The 25,532-nt window shown below is 41.4% G+C and overlaps 1 protein-coding gene across 5 annotated transcripts in view; it reads right to left on the bottom strand.

Annotated features, from left to right (window-relative positions):
• Positions 1–24,691, bottom strand: part of EP300 (EP300 lysine acetyltransferase) — a 61,131-nt gene extending 36,440 nt beyond the window's left edge. The window contains exons 1-4 of one of the 5 annotated variants that reach the window (XM_074871064.1): positions 24,620–24,691; positions 22,725–23,546; positions 7,918–8,576; positions 474–650 (exon numbers count right to left, since the gene is read on the bottom strand). In XM_074871064.1, coding sequence (XP_074727165.1) covers positions 474–650; positions 7,918–8,576; positions 22,725–22,818 — 930 coding nt within the window. In that variant the 5' untranslated portion in view covers positions 22,819–23,546; positions 24,620–24,691. Of the gene's footprint in view, positions 1–198; positions 350–473; positions 651–7,917; positions 8,577–22,724; positions 24,157–24,615 lie in introns of those variants that run through there. The other 4 variants (XM_074871062.1, XM_074871063.1, XM_074871065.1 and 1 more) reach the window with 4 other exon arrangements.
• Positions 24,692–25,532: the final 841 nt, after the last annotated feature.

Here is a 25,532-nt window from a genome sequence, read left to right on the forward strand (position 1 = left end):
GCTTCTAAGCCCTATCATAGCTAATACCTGTTTAAGAATGGATACTTGTCTCTCCCAAAAGCATCAGGGAAGACAAGCAGGAAAACAATCCTCAAGACAAAGCCACACTGAGGAGAAGGGGCCCAATACACACACCAACCACAACAGAAGGTACGGGAGAGGAGAGGCAGAGGTGTCCAAACAGGTGGCAAAGCTCACTTCAGTTAAGAAGCTCCATTTCATTTCCTCTGCTAACAACGTTTGAAGGGCGAAGAGTGGAGGTGCAGCTTATCAACAGAGAAAGCACAACTCAGCCCTCTCATTCATATCATCCTATTTAGGAGTCGAAACAAGTGCATTATGTGTGGATTCAGGAGCATGCACTCACAGTGGGTATGACAGCTGCAAAAATTTAAAACATGGCAACACCAGAGTATATCGCTCCACTTAGGTCTACTACAACATTTTCTGGAGATACCTTTCATTCTACTTACCATGTTAGGCATTCCTGCCCCAGGAACTGGCTTCTTGTCCATTGGAAACTGTGGCAAGCTATTCTGCAGTCCAGCTTTATTCTGCATCTGAGGCCCAAGTCCACTGGCTCCGATCTGCTGCCCAGTATTCTGACTATATGGCTGGCCGTAAGGGCTGGGATTGCTCATCATTCCCATCTATGAATTAAAATGGTAAGATGTTCAAGTAAGATAGCTTAAGTTCACAATGTAGAAGGCAAAGCAATACTTCAGAGAAGCAAGAGTGATCACAGCCATGAACCAGCTGCAATGCAATACTGATCCACATACCTCCCCTGCTCCTTTATGTGCATGTATTTACCCATCACACAACATTAACTCCTCAACCAAACAGTTCCTATAAAGTTAGCGAAGCCAACTTACCAGCCTTTGAGGTCAGTCTGGTCAGAATTGACCTGATTATTTCTTTATAAAACATATTCTTCAACAGATTTCTCATTTCAGCTTTCCCAATCACAAATTGGTACCACGGACTATATAACTTACAAGCCTGGAAGAATTTTTCTGCTCCCTACATCTGTGCAGACTCCAAATGGAGGCAAAGACCACCTTCATTCATATCAGCAGGGTTTATCCCAAAACTCTCCTACCCAACTGTCAGCACTCCCACAGCTCCCCTGCAGACAACCATAACAATGCATGTCTGCCTTTCCAGTACACAATCATTTTCTATTTAAGAATACACCATAGGCATAGGTAACACCACACACACAGTCACAGTAACTTGTTTGCAGTGAGCAGTACTAGAGGTCAAAGGAGATTGTAGGAAGGAACTCTGCAAACAAAACAAATCTATTGAACCATTCATCCAGAGGGGAAGTAGATTCTTATGTCATACAAGCTATATGCATATTAAACTGTTTTAGCATACCAGAATATACCGTTTGTTGCCTTGGAATGCCCCAGAACCTAAGGAACAGTTAGGAGCAATCTTGCCAATAAAGTTGTCCTCTGACTTTTTTTTTTTCCCCATTCCTTGCATTCCCATCTATTTTTCACAGGAAATCTGGCCTTCTAGGACCAAAACAGCTAGCCATAGAGGACCAGAAAAACTGGAGATCTTTGTTAACATTACCAAGTTCTCACCACTTACTACTCAGGCAGGATCCTCGAGGAGCTATAACTTAATAATAAAAGCAGGAAAATACTTTAAAGAGCTGCATTGTTTCAAGTCATGTCAGCATTTGACTAGACAATGTTCAGTCTCCTCAATGCTTTTTGGTTCAAGTCTGGGCATTTTCCTGCATCCAACCCACACAGAGAAGTAACCTACATGCCCAGAGATTACCTGCGATTAGTCAAACACTTTCCTTTTTCAGGTTGTAACATCTGCCAATCCGTTATAATATCCTTCAGTTTGTCTTTACAAAATAAAGCAGGATCAAACCCAAGCTACAGGATGAGGAACACAAAATTCACTAAAGAACCTGCCACTTTAGACATCTGATACATACGAGTGAATTCCCTTGAGGCCAGCCCCCCTCCTCCACACACAAGCAATAACCATAATCACACAGCAGTAATACATTAGAGAGCAATGAAAAGAATCTACACATGGCAGATGAACAAACTAAGCAATGATCAGGCAAAACTAAAAAAGCTTCCTTTCCTCTCCCTTCTTTTGGCATCACCCCTGCCATGTCTCGACTATGATGAACACACATGGTGACCGATTAGGCAGCTGCTGCCAAAACCAGAACAGGTAAGACTCAAACCCTTCCTGCCTCTCCCTCAGAAGACTAATAAGAGCTTATGTGCAAGCTGAGCAGAAGGTAATGGGAGAAGAAAAACGTAAGGAGTCAGCAAACACACTGTCAGGACTCTTCCCCATCATCACTGCTGCCTCAAATTGACCAACAGGTTCAAGGAGTGACAGTGGGAATTATTTCCTTAAGAAAACAAGGTGTTTTCCTGTAAGATAGCCTGATCCCTTTGGCTCCACAAAGGGTTTTGAAATCAGGTATATGCCCAAAACCAGAAATTTCTGAGCAAAGTTTTCAAGTGTGTTAACAATCATAGCTCCCAAAGTTAGCTGACACCCAAGAGTACACTAAAACAGATTATGTTGGCCATCACTAACACTGCCCCCATATGACTTCCGCAACTTATGCTGCTATTAGCCTTTAAAAAAACCTAGCCGAACAACTCAATTGAAGGCTGAAGGCACATTTTCACACCCTGGTGTCACATGGAGAAATCAAGATGCCCAACTCAGCTGGGGACTTCACACATTTATACTGAAGGATTCAGAGTAACTGTGGGCTTGCACTGGTGAGCCAGCTCTGTCCCGACTGCAGGGGGAGAAATCCAAACCTAGACTTAAAAAAGCACCTTTGCTATGTCACCCAAAAATCAAGCTGCTTAATTAAACACAGGGATGAGGTTTGACCATGCCAATCCTTTTTATGCGCAATGCAGCTGGACACAAACTTTATGTGAAGCATCTGGCGTTTTCAAACATATTAATCAAGTTGGCCCAGCAAAAAGATCTCTGATGTTTTCTCAAGCATGAGCCATTCGCACTGTTTTGGGTGCAAAACCAGCCCCCTCAAACAAGGTTGTCTCCAGGACAGAAACACAGGGCTCTACTCTCCCTAGGGTTGAGAACCATCATCCACCCCAAGGGGACCTCCTCCACCCTGCTGTACCCAGGGACCTGGCAGCAGAAGAATACATGCCCAGTTCAGTCCAGCTGCTCCCAAGACGGGTAATCCTCAACTCCCCACCTCAACCTACAGGAGAGGCAAAGACCAGAGAAGCACAGGCTAGGTTGTAGGGCAAGCATGCCAAACTGACTCCGAAAGCCACACACTCAAGCAACACCTAAAAAGGATGCTAAAAACCAAATGCTCAAGGTCTCCTGGAACAAATCAGCAGCCATCACTTGGTCCAGGTGAGACTGACACCTGCCAGATCCACAGCCAAAACTCACAGCAATGCCCCCTGGTCCTGCCATCACAGACCTACTAATCTGACCACACCAACCTGCACACAACTCTAGACTGGGTCAAGAGAAGGATCATTTGGGATATTCTTCACCTGGCACGAGGTCGCCTTGTGACCCTGGCACAAGAAGCAGGAGCATGCTCATGTCATTTGCTGTGACATGTTGAGAAACATGAATAAAACATCAAGCAAATGATGACTTCATGACTACAGAAGGAAAATAAAAATAATTCTGTATAATTTTATCAGTAGGAAACAACCAGAAAGACTAACATATAGTTCATCACCGTATTAATGATCTATTGGGAGTGAGGGGTAGATAAACAGTCGAGTGCTGAACCACCCGCCAAAGAAAGGTGGTGTTAGTACCACTGTATGAGACAAGTACAAGGCTGTATCTGCAATACCATGAAAAAACATACATGGCTGAAACATAATGTTTTAAGACACCTATTACAAGACACTAGCATTATTTCACTGCCATCTGTGCAAGAAACTCCCCTATCCACCCCAGAAACTTAGACTCAAAGACAAGTCTTTACAGCTCCATTTTTCCCTCATAAACAAACATTCCTCACTTACACGGGGATAAAGTGAGCAATTATCCATTTTTTCACATTAGTTCACCAAAGAAGAAAAAGCAAAAGTACCAGAACACACAACTACACTTTTAATGAATTGCTGTACTTGATTGGATGGTACCCTTGGTCACGATAAAACCAAGTGTATCCATTACAACAGGGGAGAACCCTCAAAGAGTAAGCCAAATGACAAAGAATTATTACTGGAACTGTAAACATTTCCAGTAATTTCACATGCAAGTGAACTATGCACATAGCAGAGGCAGCAATAATGCCCTTACTAATCTGAACTGCCTTCACATCCATTTCATTACTCAAGTAACAGAACATTTCTTGAATCAGTGGGAGGTGAAATCTAAATGACCTGAAGGCCACGTGAACCAGTCACTTTTTGATAGAGCACTGCTATCACAGAAATGCACGCACCAACTTATATGCAGAATGCCCTTATCCCCTGATAAGAGGCTGGACAATAACTGGTAACTGGGCACTCTCATCAGAACTCAGTGGAATAACCAACCAAAGGTTTTAACTAGATATAATTTCAAATGAAGAATGGTTCAAAACAGGAAACGTGAATTTGTTCTTAACTTATTATGGAGCTTGAATTTGCTGATTACTTTTAAATTAATCAAAGCTGTAAAACTATCTAGTGAAACAAAAAGCCCCCAAAATGCTTAAACACTGAAAGAATCAAAGCATTCCAAACAATTTCCAAAACTCTATTTTAAGAGTAATAGGCATGTCTGTCATCCTCCTAACTTGCACACAACCAAGCACATAGAAAACAAAAAGCTATTCAAGAAAGCAAAACTTGATACAATTCCCTTCCCCTCAAAACTTCTAACAGTTCCTTTCAGGCTAGACTTTCACAAGCATTTTTAAGCTGGTACTGTCACCAAAGCAGGGTCCACACCCTCCTCTGACTGGCAATATCAGCTCCTTTAATATGTCCCCTCCTGAATATCAGCACTAGCTATCCAACCGGTGAGTATAAATTGGACCACAAAACCAATTCAAATTAAAACTTATTTTTTTAATGACCATATGAGTCTGGATTAGTTCCACTGAGCCTGTCATGCAACTGGCACAGAGATGGCATGCGGACAGCATTGCTTCTTTTATGTCAGTGACTGCTTACATCATACATAAAACTACAGCATTAGACCACAGGATGTACGGGGCAGATTATGACAGTACAAGTTTATGTATACCAGGTGACCCCAAATAAATTATTTACATTGACATTTGAGATTGAGTCCTAAAAAGTAACATGCACAACTAGAAGTTGTGAAGTACATGGCTAATGTGTAAAGCAAGTGCTCCACTTTATTGCTAGCCAGTGTTTTGGGAGGAGAGAAGGAAAATGCTTCAGTAACTTCACAGGACAACAGAGCAAAGCAGAAGCGTAACTGATTTTGCTTTCCAAATTGACTAGCCACTTGGAGCTCATCTTTACTGTTAGACAAGCATAATATCCTCCCTCCCAAGTAGTTAACCTCACAGGAAACCTGAGCTCTTTCTCCATACAAACCCTTGCAGACAACACACCTCTTTCACCAAGAGAGAACTCAGACGCAAAGGGGCTGACTTTGGCAAGCTAGCATAATGAAGTTGAAAACAACCAAAGTGTCTGGTCTATTTTTTCCTCCCACTGAAGGACAGCTCCTAGATAATGCACATTTTTTGCAGCGATGAAGGAAACCGACAGAAGTTATTACACAAACTCCCACATTAACAGCAACATAGTACTAAATTTGCCAATTAAAAAAACCTGTCTTTTAAAAACAACTGCTTAGGGTCTTCTGTTTTCATCTACTTTTTGAAGATTTGTAGGTGGGAAAAAACAAAAGCAGATGGGTGGACAGATAAAACGGTCAGACATTACTGTTGTCAGATTTTGCTAACTCCACTGCATGAAGTGAAACACAGGCTCCCTGCCAACAACCAAACCAATTGAAGACATTCTGGAATTTCAGCCTCCATTTCAGACTGTTCTTTCTCATCCGGCAGTTTCAACTCCTTTATGAGGGCTATACCCACTGTACTTACACTAGAAGTTTCAAGGTTTTTTATCAGCAATAAAGAACTCTAAGTATTTTTAACCAGTCTGGGACTATGAACTAAAAAACAAAGTTATAATGTATTTGGTCTGAATATTCCCAGAAGCACAAAATGTTCTTACTTTAAATGTAGAGCACATTTCAGAATTCAAGCAAGCAAGGAAGACAATTTAATTTTGGAGTACATCAGTCAAAAGGTTGATTTTATGTCCTTTCTTTAATTCTTCCAGATAAATGAGTTTATTATAGTGCATAACCCTACTTTAGCTCTGATAAGTAAGGATTAAGAAGTTGCATTTCACCCAAATACCCCATACATCAATTTTTGACCTCTGAATACAGTTTTCTGAAGATCAAAGTAATATTTTTTATTTTTTTTTTTACAGCCAAGGAGTAATGAGACATTATATAATTCCAATACGAGAATACTTTTAAGTAGTTACATATTTCTTTCCACTGTAAACTGCATACAAATTTTCTACTGTAGCAATCAAGCTTTGCAACAATTTTCCTATCAGGCAAAAATATCTGAAATGACAAGATCACAAAACCAACTCCTTACTAGACATATCTATATGTATGTGTGTGTATATATATATACACGTGAACCATTGTTAGCAGCACAATGAGCTTAAGCAAACAGCTAAAATCAAAGATCTTCATAATTAATAACATTCACAAGACACTAAAACAATTTTGCTTAATACATTAAAGCATAGCAAAACCATTAATACAGAGCATAATTTTAATTTATGTTTCAAATACATTTATAGACTATGCAACTTATCATTTCAAGTCCTCCAAGTGAACTGACTTCAGCACTCGAAGATAGATCTATTCAGGTATTGCAAAGCACCTTGGAAAACCTTTCTGCTCATTAGCCAAGAACCACAAAATACCAACCTGAAGTGAACCGAAACAGTATTTTCTAGGCTTTTAATCAAAATGCTAAAACTTAAGAAACACCCAAGTGGCTCCCTACTCTAAAAAAGCTAATTGTGCATGAAAAAAATTAAATTTAGACATCTCCTTGTCACTTAAACCACTAGGTCTTCTCATCTTTTCAGTGACTCATGATAACAACTTTCTTCCAATCTCCTAAATTACAGAAGCATATCTACTTTCCTGTCCAGTATAAAAATAAAGTATGTTTTTCAGCTTTCTGGTTTACTCTCCTATAGACAAAGCCTTTGTAAATTTTAAAACTACAGCTGAGTTGGATTAACAGTCTTTTAAGAATCCAACATTTATCTTCAGGTGTTTATATGAGCATTCATTCTCCACCATTAACTCAAATACCTATTTCTTAACAAGGCCAATGTATGTCTTAGCACATACAGTGTATCAGTCCATTCAAACCTGTATGCGTCTCTTGGCAGATGCCAGAGCTGATCTCAGACAACAAATACTCTCATTAAATGTCACACAGAAAAAAGCACCACATCTAAAAGGTCCTGATGGATTCTGCCAGCATCACATTAGATGGGAAAATACATTTGCAGACAACGCATAAAACAGAATAAAATACAATCAAGTTAGTTTTCAGAGCTGTTGATAATCTATACTGTCACAAGATTTCTAAAATAGGCTTTTTAATCTAGCAATTGTCTTGCTTGTTGTGAAAGACTCAATTTTCGCCTCCCATGACTGCCACAAATTCCACTTTAGCAGCATATAAACTATTTACCACATGATCCAGGACTCTTAAAAGAAAAAATTCTGTTCTATAGAACCAATACTGCAGAGAAATAAATCCTACAAAACAAAGTCAACCACAAGAAGGAAGGTAATAAAGTCAAGTTTAGCTTGTCTTACCTTGTTCATGGCTCCAGGCTGTGGCCCTCTCAGTCCAGCCTGTCCTCCCATCTGCGGAGAGCCTTGCTGCAGTGTCTCAGCCAGCAAGTTACCAGCACTACCCATTCCTGGGTTTGGATATGGCATATTAGGTCGCCCTCTGCCTGCTCCAATCGAACCGTTCATGACTTGCCCCTGCATCATCCCCTGTCCATTGCCTGCTGCCAACATCCCAGGATTCATGCCAGCATTCATCCCTGTATTCATTCCCATGCCAGGCTGGTTAACTGGACTGTTTACTGTTGGCATCATTCCTGCTGTGGATTGGGCTGAAGGACCCTGGTTTGGTCCGCTTGCACCCATCGCCATATTGGGAGACGTCAACCCAGCCTGTGCCATGGGGCTTTTCACCATGCTGTTTAACATTCCCATTCCAGGACTATTTTGTTGAGTTTGACTGGCCATTCCCTGGCCAGGTCCACCAACCCCCATATTGAGATTTGGGGAGCTACCGGCCCGTAAAAGTTCAGAAAGCTGCTTGTGTTTAGAGGCAGCATCTTGTGCCAGGCCAAGGCTGGTCTGCAGCTGGCTAATGTCACCACCGTTGGTGAGTCCCAGTTCTGTGGAGCTGATCAGTTCATCTGGCAAGTCATGTTCCAGATCAAAGAGTGATCCAAAATCTGAAAAAAAAAAAAAAACAAAAACAACACAACAAATTTTATGTGATGTCAGAGCAATCAGTAGTGTCTTGAAGAAAAATCTTCTTCATTAGTTTCTATTTTTTATTTCAAGTAACTACTAAAACTTCACTTTCTATGTTCCAGCAAAATTCCTGTATCAGTCATTACTGAAAACTAGCCAATTTGTCATGATAAAGGTAATTTCTCAACTTCAGAGTCTTAACTAGAGAAGACCATTTTACTTCACTCTCCTACAGCAGTTTATGTTGAAAGATCACTGGGTATCTCAGACTATGTCGTCTCAACTTGATAAATTTGACAAGGAAGGAGAGGAAAAATACTGTATTAAAAAAAATCCCACAGAGTTAGACAGTGGAATTAGACAACAATTATTACAAAGAAATAAAAGGTTGATGGGAAAGCACTGTCTTTGATTTTTAACTTTCACTGAACTCTGTCACTTTTGAAACAGACATAACAAATATAGTAATATAGTTCAGCATTAGATGTTTACTATTCATAAAATAATAAATAGTGGTTTGTTTTGGTTTTTGTTTCTTTGGGGGGGGGGGGGGGGGGGGGGCGTTGTTGTTGCTTTTTTTTTTTTTTTTTAATCTTCCACATTCAGTCATTCCCAGCACAGAATTGCAAAATTCCACTGAACTCCACTGGACAGTCAGTACCTTCCCACAATGAACACTGTCAGAAAGCAATCAAAAATAACCCTTCTGGCCACAAAACTGTGAAAAAACACTAACATGAAAAATCAAATTCACATCTCAAGAGCCCATGCAAAGCAGTCCCCAAGGTAACCAAGTGAAGAAAGGTTACTATTTGGGATATATAGATAAAAGAATATTACACAGTAGCCAGAGTCAATTTGCTCAAGAAAGCGAGCAGTTCTTATGTCCACAGAAGCAGCATGCACCCTGATCTGTATATTTAATCTATGGTAGTTAAAACAAAAATAACCTAGAAAGTTTATGGCTAAAAACTAAGACACATAGCTACGCACAACTAGTCTGTAAAGCTTAGTATTTGGAAATCTGATAATACCTAGTAAAGGAGGGTTTTTTCAGTCTTAACTATTGGAACATTTCAGCACCACTTCTGTCAGAAAGGTCATTTCATGGATGCTCTGTAGGAGGTATTGCACTGCATTTTCAAAAACTTCAGATCTAGACAATGACCTAAAATATCACTCTATCTCAGCAACTGCATTTAAAAGGAAATGTCAATTACACTGAATTCTAGAGAGGCCAGCAAGATGACTTGGTCTAAATATTAATGGAAAAAGACTACAGTTGAACAGCACGTAAATCAGAAAATCTCATCAGCATTAGAAATCTGTTCAAAATGTTTCACACGATACCATACTCAAACTGCCAAACTCCAGTACTAAAAGAGTTTCAACAACTTTGCAACTGTTATCACAGATAAGATCATGATTTAAGAATTCTGAAAATATGGTATGAGGTTGGTAAGAATGCAGGTATACCACAACAGAGGAGACTTTATAACTCCATTTATATAATCTTTATTACTGCAAAGCACCAGAGACAGAATGAAAATTTCCACTGAAGAACTACGTTTTAAACTATTAAAATCAGTCAGCCCATTCTTCATTAATGGAAATCTCATCCTAGAAGTTACGTTTTGCAACGCTTACTAAGGACTGATCTTTCATTTGCATCATGAATACTCTTCAGCATGACCGGTATTTTTGAAGATTTAGAAGTGAAGGAAGAATCAGAAGAATAAAGCTTTGTCCAAGTTCTCCTCCATTTAAAATGATGGATTTAGAGTTTTGTGTCAGTAGACTTATCTCAAAACACACACTCACCAAAAAAACCTTACAGTGCTCAGTGGTTAGCTTAAGAATTAAATACTGATGAACTTGGGAACAGTTACAGTGGAAGGGACCCTCAAATTAGAGGGGAGATCAAGGAAATGGAGAAAACAATCCAAAACAATACATGACAGTTTGAAATAGCTTCAACAGACATCTTAAGACGCCTGTTAGGATACCTTTAACAGGCAAATGCTGAAGCACTACATCTAGAAAACACTCTGGCTAATAACCTGATGAACAGCCCATGAGTAAGGAAGGAATAAAAAATACCATCAGTAATTCACAAGTTAGCCTGCTGTCCAGAAAAAAAAATTCTCCTTAATGATGAGCAAACAAAACTTGAAAACAAAAGTTAAGTGTCTCGGAAGAACATCAGCCAGTATAAACCCTGTACCTACCACATAAACATAACGGCAGCATGCAGCAACCTCTCATCTGCAAACTGGGAAACAGCTGTTGAAGCAAAGATGCCCACACAGCTCAAAGGCCAGTTTTGTGACTGACTAACTGGGGAAAAGAACCTCTGCTCTTGAAGATACAGCTTCCAGGACAGGGCAAGTCCCAAAAGAAAAATCCCCACTTCACCTTTCTTGAGGTCAGACCATCATATATTAAGTCATTCACAAAACCACCTGGAAAATGATCAATGAATGTCTAAATATGAAGTACTAATTCATTTTTTTCTCAGAAAGACCCATTTAGATGATTTCAGATATAACACTGCAAAGGGACAGTGCAATTCTTTTGAGACACAAAAATTTGCCCATCTTTCTTCACAAGAAAATATTAATCTGCTTCTCTGAAGAAGTTGTTTTTAAAATTCCCCCTCCTCATAAATGGGCAGATTTTCACCTTTAAGGCTTACTTGCTCATATCCAACTGGAGTGTCCAGGTACAAGCTATCTGAGCTCCTTGGCCTGGTCATTCTGTGCCACCCATAAACAGGAAGAAAAATGTCATAAAAACTCAAGTGTTTTTAATTCTTTTTATTAATGTCTCAAAACACACAAATCGACAGCTACATTAAAAAAAGCAAACACCTAAAAGGTTGAGATAATCCAATCAGATTAGTTCTTTGCATCAAAAAAATGTAAACTGTACTTTCCATATAAAACTAACTTCTTAGGATTTTTAATCCTAGAGAATACACAACAGAAGATTCATCATAAAAGAATATTATCAGCTACAAGTCAAAATCTTTAGTAAATGCCAACAAGACAATATTCTGGTGTGAGATTGCTCTTTCTAGAAGTCTTTTCCAAAAACAAAACTTCAAATTCTTCCTCATCCAGTATATCAACAACAAAACTAGAAGAGCTTCCAGTTGTCTTATCAACTATGAAAATTACATTTTATTCAACTGTCAGGAGGCAGAAGTTTTCAGATACAGGACTGAAATGTAGACAGTCTCAAAAGGCCATAAAGATCAGTAAAACTTTGTGCATATCTAGCAAAAGTTGCCATCCATTACACTGTCTTTTACATATAATATGTATCCTAAAGCCCACTGTAAAGAGTTCTACCTATGACCAATAAAAAAATGGAAAGGCTGAGCCAAAGGCACAGCTTAAGACAATGGTAATAAATATCCAGGGAAGAGACTGACTTTCCAGTACACTGAGTTCACTGCTAGCCTTGCAATCTGTTTCATTAAGGATACACATGAAGATTTCTTACTAACAAAATAAAGCTTGTGGGAAGGCAAAGGATGCAGATTAGTCCTGCAAAGGTTTGTCTACCCGATTCATAATCCCTAGAGATCTTAGGGTACAATCAGACACAGAAAAATTGGGATGTAACAGAACAGACAGTATCTGGCCTAAGAGCTGAAAAATATCCAGTAACGTGCAGGCAGTAAGTGGTAGAGCTAAATCTTGATCTCAATAGAGTGGCACAGAGTGATTCCACATTATGTTACTTACGGTATTATTAGTGTATTTCTTTCCAGAGGTAACAAGAAGTTACAGAATAGATTGTTACTGCCACCTAAGATTCAAAGGAAAGATAAGTACCTCCACAAAACATCTAAGTAGGTAGTCAGAAAGTCTTAACCTGAGGTAGTCGCAACATGCAAAGGCATATAATATTTCCTTTTAGGAACTGTACCACTACTGAACACTAAGGCAAGTTCATTTTTTGTAGAGTCAAGGAACCGGCCTGACTTGCCCTGGCTACATTAAATCTGTAGTGAGAAAGTGGGTCAGAAAAGACAGTAGATGGAGAGGTCCGTTTCTTTCAATGGCAGTCCAGTTAGTCTAGATTAAGCAATATGAACTGCAGCCTAAACTGAGAAAGCAACTTCAGAAAATCAGTGTGCTAACTTGCGTTGCATACTGTGGATTATTTTCTTAGTTTTGAACCCTCCTTCTAAGAAGTCTGTCTTTGACAGTGTCTGATCTGCAAGATGCAAGGAAACTGCTGGCCTGGAATGGAAACCTACCTGGCACCAAAACAGACTTTAAACTAGTACAGATTCAGAGTGTGCAACCAAAATCCTAAATCAATTAACACACTGGTGCCTTAACAAGTGATCAATTTTCAAATGAGTTACAAAGTATTTATTTCAACCCAGTTTTACTGCAAAAGCACCTGGCAGAACCAGTGATGTAACAGTTCTCAAAGCATGCAAGGCAAGGTAGAGATTTCTGACAATGCTTACAATACAAGGAAAACATTTCCATACTAACTACCTAGTAAAGAAACTGACATGTGGGTTCAAGTGTCACATGCTAGTTTCTTTTGCATGCTTTCTAGCCTACAGTCATGATTCAGTTTTCTCATTTCTGGATTAAGACAACAGACCTCTATTCACCTTTCAGAATAAAACAAGCATTTCTATCAATATGGATATTATCTGGTTCCAGCAAATAGGCTGCAGTGAATAATACTCTTTTTCTAAGAACTTGCCCACATGCTATAAAATAGCAAGAACACTTTACTCTCATGTGTATGTACCCTCTGACTCAATACGTTCAAGCATTCAGTCTCAAAGAACAGTTGGTATATTTGAAGAAACAAACAGCATCATGTGCGAACAGTGACGCCTGAAGAACCCTGCATGCCAGACATGTAAGACAACTTACTCCAGTGCTCACCCTCGCTTGCTGATCTTAGAGGTAAGAAACTTTACAGTTCCTGTCCCTGCATCGCATTTATTATATTATATTCTGAACACAGACATATCAAATTAGAAAGCTGCTGACCAGTCACCTTTTTGCAAATATTTCTGGGCTCCAAAAACCTATCAGTGGATCAAATTACAACACAGTCGTTAGGTTCACAATGAAACAAGTGGACAAGGCTTAATACAGGACACTGAATACAAAGCATGCATGTGACAGGGTTGACAGGAGCCACAGATGATGTTGGACTACACAGAAAACATGATACCTTTGCTGCGCTTTCAGACAAAGAATAACAATAAGCTGCGGAGGTCAGTATCTTCCCTGCATGGCGACATGAAAGCTATCCAGGAATTGAACAGGGCCTAGATGTAACAGAGGAAGTGCCCAGAGAATACAGCTAATATTCCAAAGAAGCCAGCCATTCAAGTTTGCATTGTCAAGCACCAGCATTACAGGCCCTAAAATGTATTGTCTGAAGTGACCTTAAAAAAAAAACAGAACTCAAAACAAGAATAAAAGTAGAACAAAATAAGGAGACACATTCTCACAGATGATTCTCATGTAGCCATGAAAACGCAGATGCAAAGATGAAGCACAGACTTGAAACAAAGTGCTAACAAAGGAAGTCATCAATTCTCAAGGCAATGAGTAAATCAATTGTCAATGGCAAAAAGCGAAGCTAGACACGTTCAGACAGTTGGGGGGGGCGGGGGGGGAACGGACAGATGAGCGACAGACCATGTGCCTAAGAAAGAAGCAAAACCTCTTAAAATTCTTACCAGGTGGGTGTGAGAGAACTTTGCTATACAGCATTTTGGAGATCAGATTTATTCTTACCATTAAAGCCCATTAAGAAGGCTTTTCATGGTGATCCCCTATGAAGCCACAATTACCCAACAGTAACACAAACTGCCAAACCATTTTGTCCTAATGCAAAATGTAGAGTTAATTTAAATTAATCCACTGATTTGATTTGCCACAAAGGGGCAAAAATTCAACATCAGCCTAAAATATTAAGATCTAGATTCATCATTGCAACTACTGTTTCCAAAATCCTAGGACATCAGTCCCTATACAACCTTAATCATCACTCACCCCCGAGTGGAAATGTGATGCAGAGGCCTTCACTATTGCTTACGCAACAGCTACTGAGAACTCGTATTCTGTATTATGCTATACGGGTAACAAAGTCTGCAGCATTAGCCTTCAATATTAATACTGTTTCCTGCAAGAAACTGGGGAAGCACTGACTCCTTCCTTACCTGCTAATCTGGAAAAGACCTGGAATTTGTTCACTACACCAAGAAACTTGATAATTTGAAGACTGCAAACAATATAAGCAGAAAACACATCTAAAAAGGACATACTCAAAACCCCTGGAAGACAACAAACACAAAGGCAGAAAACAGTAGCACATCATGGTAGCACACAACTTCAGGCACAGATTTTTTAAAAACAACCAAATGTTTGTTGGTCAAAGTCCAATCCACCATCCAGAATGCACATCATTTCATTATTAGTTGTAACAACCAGGTATAAACAGAAGTATCTCACAAGTGTAAACAAAAAAATCATTCTAAAGAAGCAACAACTTACTGTTCAACATCTACTGAAAGTTCTAAAATTAGGACCTTTCTCCAATTTTAAGCTAGCCTAATTCCTATTCAAATACTGGTATCAAACACATCAACTCTTGCTTAAGGAAAAAAGTCTTAATTTTGCAAAGTCTCAATAATCTGCAAGTTTAAATCGGACTTGTCCCAAACCAATATCAACAGAAAGCTTATTTCAGTAGACTCTGGTTGATGCATATTTTTTGCAACTTCAGAAGAAAATTGTATTTATAACAGTTTCCAATTATCATATTTAAAGTTCTTCAAAAACCAGTATTTAGAGATACAGATGACAGCAGGTGTTTACCACTGAAAACCATAGTGAAAAATTCAATGGTTATGATTCTGGAATACAGAACCGTAGCTGTTCTAGGGAAACAGAAGTGGTAATCGTATGGGAAAGACTGGGTGCAAGAATCAAGATAAGGTACTTTTAATGTTTTAACATGACTTAAGGGGGAATTTCAGAGACACTGGTGTTTGCGTAGCTGCCTATTCACGCTGTTACCTAACACAATGCAAAGGTACTGGTCTTGCCATCACTGGTGACCCAAATAAGATGGAGTTTTAACATTTTAATTCCAAACTAAAGTCACACAGTTTATTTCCTTGTGAACACGTTGCTATCTGTGTAAATTTCACTGGGTTACCTTTACTGAAAAGTCTCTAAATTAGTATTCTTATTCCCAAGACTATGCTGTGTATATGCCACCAAATTCCCATAAGACCACATTAAGTTACCTTGGTCTGCGGTATTGTTAAATATTAAGAATGGCATTTCACTTGGGAGTCTGGTAAATTGTAGACCACCATGCATACAAGTCTGGAAAGTTAGTGATGCCTTGCTGGTCTGCTATTATGTGCATAAACACACTGAATCAGTTTCATTTTAGAAGTGATTACAAATCAGTTTCAAGAAAAGAGTAAAGTTCACCACATTGTCAAGTTAACAACTTTGAAATGATGCAATCTGAATATACAATTACTAAAAAGTCAAGTCTGTTTTCTGAGTATTACTGACTTGAGTTCATTCAATGTTACTCCTGAGTAAAACCAGAAAGCAATGCTGAATTCATCTACCAAAAAATATACAAGCAAACTAAAAACAGAAGTCAGCAGATCAGACTTTTCTTTTCTTGAACCAGTAATTTCCCAGAGCTCCTGAAATTATACTCAGGAATATGTAAAAGGCTTCAGCAGAATTTGTACTGAGCAAGCCATATACCAGCATTTCACCAGAATTTTATTTATTAGAATTCTAAAAAAGAAAAGAGAATTAGATTATTTTAATTCATTAACACAGTAAGAATATGTTGTAAAAGAGATTAGCTATTCATTGTATTTGGGAGTTCTACAAAGCAACGAACAGTAAATCGTGATTCCTCAGGCAGATATGGTTCAAAACTCTACTTGTATGTCTTATGGAGATGCAACAAAAGGTGCAGCATAGAAGCATTTTGCAATCAAATGAAAAAAAGCAAAACCTTCTCTGCCCCATCTCACAACCACCAATAACAGAAAGTGGCCTGCACTGTTTTTGATGGTCCTGTACCTAAGTTGCACTTTTTAATGAAAATCCTAGTTTGGACCATGATTTCATACTCTTACTGTTCCTGTAAACACACCCAACATCAACCAAACCACAAGTTACTGTGATTTGAGTTAAGTCAGAATTCAACACTCCTTTTTCTGATTTTCTTCAAAAACTTTTGGAAGAAATGCATGCTTGAAAAAGAATATAGCACATCAAGTTTTTAAGAGAATCTTAAATACATTCATATGCCAATTCATTTTAAGGAAACTTGTTGCTATTTAGGAAGATGACGGAGACATGTTGTCAGATCGCTTACTGCTCAGGGAGAGGATTTCTATGAATTGCCCTAGTTCAAGTTCTATTTGAAGTTCTACAAATTCAAGGTAATCACAGAAGTTTTTTGTCAGTGCATACAACCATATGCAGAGACAGATGTATTTTACTTGAGCCTGCTGCTACACTTTAAGTAAAAACAGAAAAGCCAAATCCTTGGAGACAGGTGTGCATTGTTTATCTGTCACTGAAATCTACATAGCAAAATTACTCCATTTGTCAAATATTAAATCTAAATTATTTTTGGCCAAGCCCTGTCAGAGGGGGCACTAGCTCGGGTGATGAGAAAGGTTAAAGTAGTATCATTACATTGTTGGAACAAGCACTGAAAGGCTGCTCCTGCTAGAGCAGCTAAGCAAGACACTGAGGTGACACTCTGGACATAATCAAGCAGCCTACAAAGAAGGTGCAAGAAATACACACTAAAGCATACCAAATCAAAATCTAAAGTAATTTTCTCCAAGTTGTAAAGGTACAAGAAACCAAAATTCCTACTAAAGTTCAGTGTTTACCCCCAGTACCTTATGAAACCTACGTCCCCTAAAAAGGTACAGTACCCTAGAGTGTGTTAGACCCTTCCCAGATAAACTTTGGTTTTCTGCAAATACACAACTGACCAATAACCTGAACTAAGGACCCTTTAGACTAAATCCAAACCCTGCTCTAGGACTGTGAGGGTCAAGATGCAAAAATTAGTAGGTTTGTTTTTTTTTTTTTTCAAATCTAGGATTTAAATTCCCAAGTTCAGCAACAAAGGTCTTCCCTGCAATACCAAACTTGTGAATCTGTTTAAGTTGCAACTGTAAACCAGTTTTCTAGTCTCCAAGTTTTTTTATTTGTTTGTGCTCAAGACTCAGTTTTACATCACAATATGTACAGTCCTTGTGTTGTAGTGGATACTTTTTTTTTTAAAAAAAATTAGGTACCTTTCTAACACTGCTCAGAAAAAGTACATACATGTGTCAGACACACACAATCCACTTGGTGAAAGGGGCAAAAAAAGCAGAGATGTATCAGTTTGGAAATCTATGAGGTTCAAAAGCCTACAAGATTTTCTTTAAAAAGTTACTAAGCACCATATGAATGATCACTTCACTTTTTAAAGAAAATCTTGCAGGCTTAAATTATTTTAATTTAAATTTATTCCCAATGCAGTTACTTTGAGAACGTACTTAGCTACAAGGCAAAGATAACCGTTTTTGCCACACAAGCATCCACCACTGCAATACTTGATTTACAGCAAGAAAAAAATGTGGCTCTCAACAAGAAGGGATAAAAATATTTAACTGATGACTGTAAGTTAGATGTAACTAATGACTTGGTCTTAAACATTAGCCAGAAAACAGATTTGTGAAAAGTATTGAAAGTAGTATATACAAACACTAGGAAAAAAACATAGCTGTCTGAAAACAGAATCGTAAACTATGCATATACCTCTGGAAAAAGCAGTGAGACAAGCTTAATATGATTAATTTTTTGCAAAGAAACATCGTGATACATTTGTAATGAAAGGTGATTATCAGCAAAAATTGCAGTAGTCCAGGCAAGAAGTTTTATTACAAGTCTTAAGACCTTTGATGTAAGGGACAGTAAAGTTTTAATGGTCAGAAGCAGTTCCTGTAAATAAAAAAAAAGGAACATACAAACTCTACTAAAGATGGGTACTGAAAAGGAGATTGAAGATGTGCTCTTACTCTGAAAAATGCAACATTAGGGTATAGTAAACTGAAGGATGTTAAGGTACATACCACTGATCTCTGACGCAACACACATGTCAACTACTTGTAGAAAACCAACTTCCAACGTTACAGCAAGCCAGAAACACTAAGCACTTAAAATCCTACTTTCTGATCAAGCAACTCAAAGAAATGATATCATACAACCATGCTGCAGCAGAGAGTATACCCCATTTTTATTCCTTGACAAAACACAGCAGTTCTGAACGCAGAGCCCCAAAAGCTTTCCTAGTTCACAGAAAACAGGTTCTTTCTAAGGGGGGGACTGTAAAACATGATTTAACTCTCCCTTCCTGAATATACCACACAGAAATCTGTATGTGGCAATTTCAGCACACCTGTATTTACTGCAGGAAAAACTGACAGGTTCACAAATTAAAAAAAAAAAAAAATCACGGTTTAAGGCATCCAGTTAAAATTGTATCTTTACAAAAGACTTCCACCCATTTAGTCGAGGAGATAACTATTGAGGATGCACTCAAATTAGTCGGGGGAGTGGGGGGGTGGGGTGTGCAAAGTAGACTGGTGCACACCAGTTTGCTGATACAATAAGAAAGTCATGTTAGAGTAGGTGCAACATACCAAAACAGTGTTTCTATCAGTAAGGAACTGTAAGCAAAACGAGCTACACTGGCAAAGTACAGAAGAGTTGTACTAGCACCCAGTGTCACAAACTCAAATCCCATAGTAAGGCTACTGTACCAACAAAAGGAGACCCCACTGTAGAGCTGTAAAGGCCCTCAGACAATTTAACATCTGGACAAGATGTATGCATAATTACCGTTCTTCTCTGCAGCAAATTTAACATTTAAATAGGAAACAAAAGTTGTACAAAAACCTCTAGCAGTTTAAAGGAATCCACGCAGTCCTGCTCCTGAAGCTATTCTAGAACTACACAACATTTAAGAAAAAAATGAGACCATTCAAAAATTCTAATATACTGCACAACACTTTCTAATATACTGCACAACACTGACAATACCAAGACTTTCTAAATTACTTCAAAATATTTATTACAAAATGAGCTACAAACATTTCAGTTTCCCTGTAAGTCTACATTATTCTTACCTCTTGAAGAAGGAATTGGTATTAATAAAGTAACTCAAAACTACGCTAGTACTTATGTTCTATGGCAAAGCAAATTCTGAGCAGAGAACACATGAACCATTTAAGATTAAGGCAGACGAAGATGCAGCATTGCAACAACAGTGGGAAACGCAGCTGTATTTGGCTGCTGTCAATAAATCAAGTGAATTAGGACAATCTTTGCCAACTTCTTTTTAGAAGAAAATCACCAACATTTGAGTTTAGTACATTCCAAGCCCAGAATATCAGTATCATCCAGGTCTACAGTGAAAACATAAGTGAATTAGAGACTCAACTTAGTCTTCAATATAAATACACTTAACATCTGCAACTTTGTAAGTTAAACTAGAGTCAGTCATTGTTTTTAGGTATCTAACAGGCTAAAACAGTATTTCAGATTAAGAAATGAGTCAAAAAGTTAACAGCAAGAGAAACACATGGAAAGATCCACTATGCACGTGCTAGAAAAAGTTTCATCAACAGCGCAAGTTTCTTACCCTTGTCCTTCCCTCTCTCTAATGATGCTATGAATCTAAGAGTTTTTAAAAAGAGTGCTTGAGTAAGTACATAAGCACCATGCTATTTATTTTCTATAATTAACTAAGGAGTAGGGACAATACAACAGATTCTAAAAGTGGAATTTACTCAATGAAAACTGCTTGCACTATTTCAAGGAAAATTTAAGGAGCAGACAGGTTAAAAAAATGTAAACTTCAAAGCAGTTTCCCACAACAGCAGTTAGACAAAAAATTGCAGTCTCTCAAGCAGCAAATAAAATATAACCCTCAAAACACGCTTATTGGTTAAGAGGTTTGATTTTATTTAATTAGAAACAGACATAAGATCATGTTAAAAAACACAGAAAATGAAGCTGTCCCAAATCCAGGTAATAAATTGTCAAAAAAATCCAGAAGAGTAAGAATCCTTTAATAGTTTTTAATGTAGCATATAAAGGTGATGACAATCACTTTGAGAAAAGTTATCCCATTTGTGCACTACTGAAACTGTCCAACAATCCCTAGTGTTTCACCATAACTGTAAAGAGTTCATTTAGTGAGCTGCCCAGTAAGGTAACAATTAAAACAGACTAAGTATTCTGTGAAAATCTGCACCTGCTAAATTGAAATACATTCACAAATTATCCAAACCTTATTTGATCACAAATGTCTTAACTTTGATACGTGTGTTCATCTGAATCAACTTTCGTATTTTCAAGTATCAGGAATTCTCTCACAAAACACATTTTTATTTCACCTCTCTAAAAAGAGCAAGATAACCACTGTCAAGACAAATTAAAAATGGTTACTACTGAATACAGTACTGGTTTCCACGTCTAGCACAAAAACCACAACTAGCAAGGAGCAGCTTCTCCAACTCTTCTACTCTTCCTAGAGACCTGTTGATATTAGGAATAGTCACGTCCTTCAGTTACAAAACAACATTGCCTATATCTAATATGCTCTAAAAGTTACACACAGACTTTTCAAAACTAATACATCATTCACCAAGAATAAAGGCAAAAATCAAAATGTTGAAGATGATTCCAAGTAGAATCACATCCACTGCTCGACCAAAAACCAGCTATTAAAGCCTTCTGCTTACTGTCAGGTGAGGAGCTTTTTTTTTTTTTAATAAAAAGCAAACAAACAACTCTTTTTTTTTTTTTCTTGCCAGCTGTTACCTGCACTGAACAAGACCACCGGTGGCTTCAGAAATGCCACCACTCACTGGCCTCTGGCAGGAGAAGGCCTCCTCCATATCCCATAGGCTAAGAAGATCTAAAGTGAGTTCAAAGAAACTCCTGTGGGACAGGTAACCAAGTACTCTCATAGCAAAATGACACCGAATACTCATCTGCTTCACAAGAAGCATTAAAAAGCTGAACAGTCCTTTGTTACTCCCTCCCCCCTTCCAGTACAACCAGTTCATATTTGCTAGGAATTGGGACACCTAAGATTTCAAACCTCTAGCTTGCCTTCACAGCAGCACCGAAGACCTTGGCAGGACTGCAGAAAAGTCCCTTTATCTTCATAGCCCTTAAGTCTGCAGGGGAATTTCAGACATTTTGGTCTCGCAGCAAAGAAATGGGAGATGCAAGATGAACTACACTCCATATTGATTCTTAATGCAAATAAGGTGAAATAACATTTCATTGCTAAGAAGAGTCTCGATAAACCTTATGCCCCAAGCTTGGGATCTAGATTTTGGTTTTAGCTGTTTTTCCCTAAAGTCGATGGTCTATTCGAATCATCAGAAAAACAGTTTTTAGATATCCTTCTACAAGAAAGAGTAAGAAGAATTGTAAAAAGTAAATCAAATAAGCAGACTGCACGTAAGAAGGAAAAAAAGATGGAGAAATAAATCTCGTTTCTAAACGAGCTGTAAAAAAACCTTGTATATGCAAATAAAATAAGAAACAAGACAAATTTGTGTGTACGAAGGTACACACGTAACTCAACAATAAAGCGTACAAAAGCATCATCTTTACCACTGTTTTGGATTTCTGCAACTGCCATTAAAGGTATATGATTAGCAAGAAGCTTAGTAATAACTACTATTGTGAAAGACACAAAAATGACAAACTGTTAAGTCTTATCCGCAGTTGATCAAAAGCACAATAAACTCAACAGCTTTGCTTTCAATCACTTCCAAAAACCCAGAAGGGCAGAAACATCCGAACACCCTCCCCGTGCGATTAACGCAAATAGGTTCAAACGGAGCGAAAACGGGAGAAACAGACAGACAGAAAGGCTGAAGGCAGGCACGAGTTAACAGCAGCAAAAGGGAGGAGATTTAGGCAGAAGAGGGGAGAAAAGGGCAGTAATTGCGGCACCGAGAAGTGGGGAGGGCCTGGGCCCCCGAGACTGACCTGTGCCGTCGCTGGCGGACACGGAGAGCGCCGGTGAGGAGAGTTTAGGCCGCTTGGCTGAAGGCGGGCCCGGCTCCACCACATTCTCGGCCATTTTTAATTCTTTTTTAGACAATCACTCAGAGCAGAGACGGTGCAGGGTGAACCCCAAAACCTTCACCTTCTTCTCGGGCCCCGAGTCAGCTGAAGAACAACAATAATGCCGAGAGCGAGCGAGGAGGATCTGGCGGAGGAGGGGGGCCAAGTTCCCCTTTTTCTGCCCCTCGGGCTCCGGGAGGGCGGCAGCGGAGAAGCAGGGAGAAGGTGGGAGCTGGGGCGGGGGGGAAGAGGCCTCTTCCCCCAGGCGAAAGGGCTGAGCGAAGATGGGAAGAGCTGGTAGAGCCCCCGCCAAAAAAAAAAAAAAAAAAAAAAAAAAAAGGCTGGTGGGGTTGGTTTTTTTTTTAGTAAAATTAATCCCGGCTGTTGTGCTGCTGATGCTTCCTCGCCGCCGCCACCATCATCATCTTCATCCTTCGGGGGGTCTCCTCCTCCTGCTGCCTCCTCACCGCCGCCATCAGCCTCTTCCTCCTCGGCGCCGTCCTCCTCCTCCTCATCGCCACAAGGAGGCGGGCGAAGGAGGGGAGAGGAGGAGGAAAAAAGAAAAAAAGATCACCGTCCTCTAGCAGCAGCTCCTTCCCCCTCCAACACCACCCAGCAAAAAAATACCCACCGCCAGCGACAGGGCTGGGGGGTAGGCGGCGGGGAGAGAGGCAAGGCGTGCGCGGGGTCCCCAGCTCCACTCGCTTCTTCCTCGCCCGTCGCTAATGGCTGCAGAAACGGGAGCTGTAAGGATGAGGAGGGTGAGGATAAGTCCCAGGAGTCTCCGCTTCACATCTTGTTGTGCAGGGAAGGAGGAGGGGTTGTTGTCCTGATGGAGGCAGCACCGATCGCGGGATGGGAAGGTGGGGGGCGGGTTTCAACACCCTCTCTGCCCCCCCCCCCCCTTCTTCTCTTCTTTCCCCTTCCTCTTTCTCTCGCTCTCAGTAGCGGGCTGCCCCCCCCTCCGGCGCAGGCAGAGGGGCCGATCCCACAGCAACGGCAGGAGGAGGAGGAGGAGGAGGAAGAAGCCGGCCCCTCCCCCCCCTTCTCTGCCTACCTTCCCCCCTCCCGGGCGGCCGAGGACGGTTGAGAACGCTGGCGCCGGGCAGGGAGGGGGCTGCCCGTCTCCGCTCCCGCGGACCCACGGGCTATGCGGGGCGCGGAAAGCGAGGGAGAAAAACCTCGGCCGCTGATCGGGCGCGGCGGGGACTCCCTCTTCGCCTCTGCGAGGGTGGGGAAGGAAGCGAAGAGGTTGGTAGTCGGGGGAGGGGAGGGGGAGGCCGGTCAGCGACCCCTCCGAGAAGAGGAGGGGGGGTAAAATTAAAATAATAAAATAGAAGAAAAAATACGCCGGGGGAGGGTCAGGGACTCGCCCCGGGGTGGGTTAAATGGCCGGGAGGGGGAGGGGGTCCTCGGCGCTCCCCGGCGGGGGGGGTGGGGGGGTGGGGCGGGACGGCGCAGGCAGCGCGGGGGCCGAGCGCAGGCTCCCTACTGCCCCTGCCTGGCGCTCGGCGGCGGCCCGGCTGCGGCCGCTCCTGTGGCGTGTGTGGCGGAGCGGGCAGAAGCGGGGGCAGAGGGGAGCGGGGGAGAGAAAGAAGTCGGGGAAAAGGAGAAGAGAGAAAAGGAGAGAGAGAGGAAAGAGAGGGGACGGACAGGCTAGCGCGGGGGGGGGGGGAGGGGGGGGGGGCGTCTCGGCTCCTCGCTGCTCTCCCCGTCCCCTGGCCGGGCCCCTGAGTCTCTCTGCGCTGCCCTCCCCCTGGCTCGCCCCGTCCGGCTCGGCCTCTCGCTCTCGCTCCCTCCCTCAGTCGCTCACACACAAACAAAATGGCGGCTGTTGTTTCTTCACTCTCCCGAGTCCTCGGAGGGAAGCGAGCGGCGGCGGCGGCGGCCGGAAATGAGCCAAGAGAAAAAAGGGGGCGGGGCCAGGCCTGGGGGCGGGGCCTGGCGGCGCTCGCGCACACAATGGAACGCGGGGGGCTGGCGTGCCGCGAGGGGGGGTGGAGGGCAGTGCAACCGCCCAGCCGTCGTCACGAGACCGCGCCCGTCCAATCAGCGCCCGCCTCTTGCCGGGCTCTTCCGCAAACTCCCCTGGCTCCGCCCCTTAAAGGCAAAGGGGTTTTTTTCATTTAAAAAAAAAAAAAAAGCGCTCCTTCCTCCTCCTCCCCTCACGCTCTTTTCTGTCGGCCGAAAAGTGTGCGGCGGCGGCCCGGAGAAGGCTGGCCGTCACCTGCGGCTCAGGACGAGCAGGGAGGCGGTCTCCCCGCCGCACTCCCCGGTGCCCGCTGCCCAGCCCGGGGGGCTGAGGGGCTGGCGGGCGGAGCGGGTCTCTCCCGTCGCGGCCCTCCCTCACGGGTGTCGGCGCCCGGTCGGCTCCCCGCGGTGCCGGCGGGCGGGACGCTCCGCCCGCCGGTCCTGGGCCTTGCTGCGCCACAGACATGGCAGCCCGGGCCGGCAGGCAGGGCCCGGGGCGGCGCGGCGCCTGGGCGGGGGTACGCCACCGCCCCCCCGTCTTGGTAGAAGCGGGGATGGGGAGCAGCACCCCCGAGCAGCGGCCGCACAGACCCCCGAGGCCCGGCGGGCGGTGGACGTACGAGATCTAAAGACGCTCCTTACGTACAGCTTAACTGGGGAATGCAGGAGCTGCCGGAGGTTTTCATCGACGTTACAAAAAATAAATACCCCCCCACACACACTTTACGCCAGTGTAAATAAACCCACAAAAGCCACCAT

This window comes from Strix uralensis, chromosome 5 (assembly GCF_047716275.1).
Source record: "Strix uralensis isolate ZFMK-TIS-50842 chromosome 5, bStrUra1, whole genome shotgun sequence".
NCBI classification, from domain to species: Eukaryota; Metazoa; Chordata; class Aves; order Strigiformes; family Strigidae; genus Strix; species Strix uralensis.